Raw genomic sequence first — 5844 nt, 5'->3', positions numbered from 1 at the left:
GTGGTTGCCACCAACCCAAACATCAGCCAGACCTTCAGCTTCCTCTTCTCCCCAGTGGGTGTAATTGCCAGCCAAGTCTGGCTGCGTTTGGAGCTGTAGGGATAAGTGAGAGCTGTTTGCTCTGGGGTGCTCACAGCTGAAAACACAAATTTATAGAATTTTTTTCCCCTCCCTTATTCACACATTTTGGATGTTTTCAGAGGAGGAAGAGAAAAAGGAGGAATAGTTTTGCTGGTCACACATCCCAGATAAGCCTCCCTGCTTCCAGCTAGCGAGTGACTGGGCGGGCACGGATGGCACCAACCCCAAACCAGTGCCTGCCACCCTGCCAAGCTCCCCCCATCTCATGTAAGCACTGAAAGGGGGATGTGCTGCCCAGCCAGGTTGTGTGTACTCCATTTGAGTAACCTGTAAGTTTCCCTGCTTTGATTCATCAGTGAATTCGTTAGGTCATCCCATTTTGACTGCATTAATCTCGTGTGGGAAACCATTAAATATCTGCCCTTAGAGTGTAACTGCTGGACCCGAGTCCTGGGGTTATACATTTGACTATATATTTCTGTGGTAAGTGTTATAATTATATCATTAATACAGCATGATATGGCTGTGGTACTTCTTGTTGTGGTATTCTGGGATCAGTTTGGTTCTGCTTTCAGTCATTCTCCTGATGTTATACCATTGAATGTATGTGATGGGATTCTCTGCTCCCCCAGAAAATACAGATTTCTCAGCCATCTCCCTGGCTCAGGTATGCTGCTCCCTCAGACACAGACGTGGATGCTCTGATTCCCCCATTGTCTCTTTTAAAGGACTAAGGAGACTATTGTATTAACCCACTGGGCTGTGCTAACAATGCTGGTAAATGGCATCTCGCTTTGACTTTGTGTTTAATTACCCAGTGCACCCACTGTCAATAAATCTCTCCTTTTAAGTCATGAAATAAGGCAGAGCCTTGCAGTGCTTCAAACAACTGTCTGCAAAGCTGCCAGCTGATATGGTATGGTTCTGTGCACAGCTCAGATTAAATCCCCTCCTAAATTTGTTTGTGTGAAACCTCCCATAATAACTCCTAGGTGTTTGATGAAGGCAAGATGGTGGGACCAGCCTGGTGTATCATAGACTGGTTTGGGTTGGAAGGGACCTTTAAAGATCATCTGGTCCAACCCCCCTGCAGGGAGCAGGGACATCTGCAACCAGAGCAGGGTGCTCAGAGCCCGGGACAACCTCACCTGGGATGGTTCCAGGGATGGGGCATCAACCACCTCTCTGGGCAGCCTGGGCCAGCTTAAGCTGCAAGGACACCAGCCCTGCCTGCTGCAGCGTGTAGCTGTGTGCACTGGGAGGCAATGTTTGCTTGCCTCAAGCTGTTGGGTTACCTGGCTTGATTAAATCAGTTCAGATTAGGCTGGTCTGATACAGGCCCCTAGCAGGTCTGATCTAACCCAGTGGATTTTCCTGCCCCAGGGACTGCTGCCTCTGGGAGATGGTATCTCACACAGCTGAGCTCCTGGGGCATGGGCTTCATGGGGCAAAACAAGGTCTTCCTGGGACAGGCTGACCTGAAATCAGATATTAATAAAGCCAAAACAACTGCTCTCCTCTCTCACAGGCTGGCAACAGCAAGCCATGTTCACCCTCATGCCCAATTTCTCTTTCATGCAGAGGGTAGGCAACAGTAGGATAGGAGCATTTTTTGAGTTGCATTTCCAGCAAGTGGGGAATGAAGCCCAAAATGCAGTTGGGGAAAGTGGTTTAAGGATAATCAGGTTTTAGGCATCTTGGATGGGAGGTCAAGTCTAGCACCAAATGATGCAGCCACTTGCTATGTAGATGGATGGGCTTATAAGAAAGATGGGGACAGTCTTTTCAGCAGGGCCTGTTGCAGCAGGACAAGGAGTGATGGCTTTAAACTAGAAGAGGGGAGATTCAGACTAGGTAGAAGGGGGACTCTGAGGGTGGTGAGCCCCTGGCCCAGGCTGCCCAGAGACATGGTCACTGCCCCATCCCTGGAACCATTCCAGGTGAGGTTGGATGGGGCTCTGAACAACCTGCTCTAGCTGCAGATGTCCCTGATCCCTGCAAGGGGTTGGACTGGACGAGCTTTAAAGGTCCCTTAACCCAAACCAGTCTGTGCTTCTGTGGCACCCATGCCATGAGAGAGCTGGTTTCTGCCTGGCATTAAGCACAGGCATGGAGAGTAGCATTACTAAATGGAGAAGGAAGTCCTGGGAGCCAGCAGCACAGCCTTTGCTATCAATTAAAACCATCTTGATTGACCAGCCTGACACAACCACCCTGTGATAGCACCCAGGCAGGCCCCTGAACATATGCTTGAGCCCACACAGAGGAGCTTAATCATTTCTCCACCTAATTAAGCAAACCAGCAAATGGCAAACAGGAGCTGACTGAGTTTTAATTGCTGTAATTCTCCTAGGAAACGAGTCCCCTGGCTCTCCTACAGACCGTGCCCGCGTGCGCTCCGGCGTGGGGGCTGGAGCAGCTGGGCTGGGATCCCTGGGCTCTGTGTGCTGCAAATCCCAGATTAGTGATGCTCCAGAGAGAGAAGAAAGGGTGGGAGGAGGTGGTGATGCAGGGAGCAAATGGGATTCTTTGCCCAGAAGCAAAACGTTTTGCTTGGGGCTATTCTTGAAGCTACATTTTTAACAAAATTATTTAGATTTTCAAGATACATGTAGGGTGGGTACTTTTCCTCCTGCATGGGCCGAAAAAATACCAGGAAAAAATATCTGGACATGCCACACCACTTCAGTGCCTGTTCAAGGAAGGGAAGATACCCACTGATGTTTACCTCTGGCTCTTATTGGTTTCCCTGTGCATTTTTTCTCCTGCTTGGTCCTGAAAAGCCCACCCTGCCCTAGGCTGCAGTGGATGCTCTTGCTCATGCCTGCAGAAGGGCAAGAAAGACAGGAGCTGCTGTTGGGGAGGGATGCAAGGTTCTGGCTGGGACATGTCAGAGATTGCAGCAGATATGGGGGCTCAGCTAAACTTCTCTGGGTGCCAGCTTTTATGGCTATTTCCCAATCCTGGGGCAAGGACCTCAGAGAAGTCCCTGATGTTCCCACCTCTCAACCTTGGGGATTTTCCCAGTGTTCCTTCCTGTTCCTATATGCATGGTGAAGGCTTTTCTAGTCCTCCTTGAAAGGGACATCCCATTTTTTCCAGCCTTATGTCAAATAACTGGTCTAAGTTGTAGAATGACATTGTGTTTCTTTGCCTTGTAGTCAGACGAGGTCACCCGGATGGCAAACTTCAAGGGTCATGCACTTCCAGGCAGTTTCTTCCTGCTCTTTGGGCTCTGGTGGTCTGTGAAATACCCACTGCAGTATCTCAGCCAGAAAATAAATAAGAAATCCCATAGGATTTATTGTTTCCAGCGTGTGGATGTTATCGAAGGGGGAATCAAAATCGTCTTTGCTCTGATAGGTAAGGTTTATAGTTTTCTAGCTACACTGGTAGCTTCCCAGCCTGTGTGATGGCTGTGCTGGAGCACACAGCTTACTCCAGAGAAACTGGTCCAGCTGTGGAAGGATGTTCATCCTGGCTTGATGTCTCATAGAGTTGGACCTAAAAAGCCCAGGTCTCGTACCCTTTCCCAAAGCTGAGCTCCCATTAAGACAGGGAGGCCTGTTTTTTATATCCAGCCCTTTCTCCCTAATGCAAGCCCAGGAGCTCTTGCTTCAGACCCCCCAGCAATGAGTGGCATCAGCCATGACTGTGCACAAGCCACCAGAAAGGGGCTGTTTCTGTGTGTGTGCAGGGATGCTGGCAGAGCAGTTCGTCCCGGATGGGCCACACCTCTACCTGTACAGCGGGGAGAGCCGCCGCTGGGTGAAGCTGATGAACTGGCAGCACACCACCATGTACCTCTTCTACGGCCTCTCTGGGGTGGTGGATGTCTTCACCCACAGCTCCCGGGCGGTGCCGCGGGGTCTGGACCGCCTCATGCTCTCCGTGGCTGTGTTTGTTGAAGGTCAGTGCAAGGTGGTGGCTTAAGGCCTGGGGGGATGTGGGATGGTGAGGGACAAAACTCTGCCAGACTGATGTATTGCTCTGGAGGCCCCTGAAGATAGGACACGTTGTAGGTGATGCAGTACTGAAGGGTGGGCTGTAGTGAGGTGGGAAATGCAGGCAGTGATAGGTCCTGGCTTGGCCTGGTTTGGGGTGATGGAGGTACAAAGCAGCAGGCTCAGGTTCCTCATTATGATAAATGGCTGGTGGATGCTGCATTTATCTGACATCTACAGAGCTGTTTGCGTGCCCCCACGTTCCCTCCTGAGAGCCATTAATTGCACTGCAGGCATCCTCATCCTCATCTGCTTGCCTTACACGTGGCAAATCCAAGTGACTTCCTCCAGCTTCAGCACATCATGAATATCATTTAGTCTCCAGGCTGTCTTGCAAGTCGTGAGCCAGGATTTCAGACACGTCTTGGATCATCACAGGGAAAAGGCTCTGGGAAGTGAAGGTCTTGCTTATATAGAAAACTCCTTAATGAAGGCACATCTCCTGTTATTTTCCTTGCCCCAGTCCCCATGGTTTTTGAAGCAGTAGCAGGGGTGGCTCAGTGAGAACAGTTTGCTCTGTAAGAAATGGAAATAGATAATTTCCATCCCCCAGGAAAACGGTGAGGTTTAGAAAGGAAAAAGCAGGACAAAGCAGGAATCACCCCCAGGAAAACGGTGAGGTTTAGCAATGAAAAAGCAGGACACAGCAGGAATCTGGCTACAAGGAGAGGGTGATCTGAAGAATTGACAGAACTGACATGAGATGGAAGAAAACCACCCTTCTATTGGCCTCTGCCTTTGGTCCCCACCTTACTCACATCGTCCTGCTCCAAGGTTGGGCATCTCATCCCTCCAGCATGGTGGGATTCCAGGAGACCTGGAGAGATGCTGCTGTGTGAAGTCCCTTGTTCTCACGGTGACCTGCCTCAGTTAGGCAACCAGCAGGTGACTTAGTCTACGCTGTGCTCATGGTTGGTGCTGCTAATGCTACTCTAAGGGTGGTACATCTTTTGGCAGGTTGTCTCTTTTACTACCATGTCCTTCATCGCTCCATGCTGGATCAGCACATCCACTCCCTGCTGCTCATTGCCATCTTCTTGGGGGCCTGCAGCACCATGCTGGAGGTCTTCCTCCGTGACAACATCGTCCTGGAGATGTTCAGAGCTGGTGTCACCATCGTCCAGGGAACGTGGTTCTGGCAGGTCAGTTCTGCCTTCTTTTATGGAGCAGAGCACTGAGGTAGGAGAGCAATGGGAAAAAAGGAAAAGAAGCTGTAGATCACATATCAATCACATGTCTCTGAAGGATAATTTTGCCAAGCTTGCTTCATAAATAGATCATAGCCCAGAATGAAAATTTACTTATCCCAGGTCATCTCTGATGACTGCTCTGGCTGAAATAGCTGTTTGTCTTAGCTTATTGCTTCTCTGGAGGGAACAGCAGAAGTGAGTGCTTGCAGCGAGCAAGCAACATTTTACAGTATCTAACAACCAAGTACTAATTGCTTAATGTGTCTAATGCACCCTGCAGCCCTCCCTCTGGTTTAGTGGAAAGATGCAAACCCCAGCAAGCAATAAAACAGCTGAGTAAAACTATGGCCAGCTGCTTGCTGTGGGAGTAGCTGGAAAAGCAAAGAAACCAATTGGAGATAAGCACTCCTGAAACTGAAAAGCAATGTGAGTTCCCCTCTTCTTTCTCAGCCCCAGAGCTGCTGTGCTAACTTCAGCTCAAATTCAGAGGTTAACAACTGTGTTGAGATGGTAAAATACTTAATCTGAAGTTTTTAAAGGAGTTTGCAATGTAGAGGGACGATTGTGTC

The 5844-nt window shown here is 49.5% G+C and overlaps 1 protein-coding gene across 1 annotated transcript in view; it reads left to right on the top strand.

The window, feature by feature from the left end:
• The first annotated feature begins 3246 nt into the window (after positions 1–3246).
• Positions 3247–5844, top strand: part of LOC103779968 (transmembrane protein 45B-like) — a 3869-nt gene continuing 1271 nt past the window's right edge. The window contains exons 1-3 of the mRNA XM_008947615.1: positions 3247–3444; positions 3779–3991; positions 5043–5227. Of these exons, the coding sequence (XP_008945863.1) occupies positions 3261–3444; positions 3779–3991; positions 5043–5227 (582 nt within the window). The 5' untranslated portion in view covers positions 3247–3260. The remainder of the gene's footprint in view (positions 3445–3778; positions 3992–5042; positions 5228–5844) is intronic.

The sequence above is a fragment of the Merops nubicus genome, unplaced genomic scaffold (genome assembly GCF_000691845.1).
Source record: "Merops nubicus isolate BGI_N331 unplaced genomic scaffold, ASM69184v1 scaffold6749, whole genome shotgun sequence".
In the NCBI taxonomy this organism is placed as follows: Eukaryota; Metazoa; Chordata; class Aves; order Coraciiformes; family Meropidae; genus Merops; species Merops nubicus.
The sequence above is the reverse complement of the archived record's forward strand: the minus strand, read 5'-3'. Positions and strand labels throughout refer to the sequence as shown.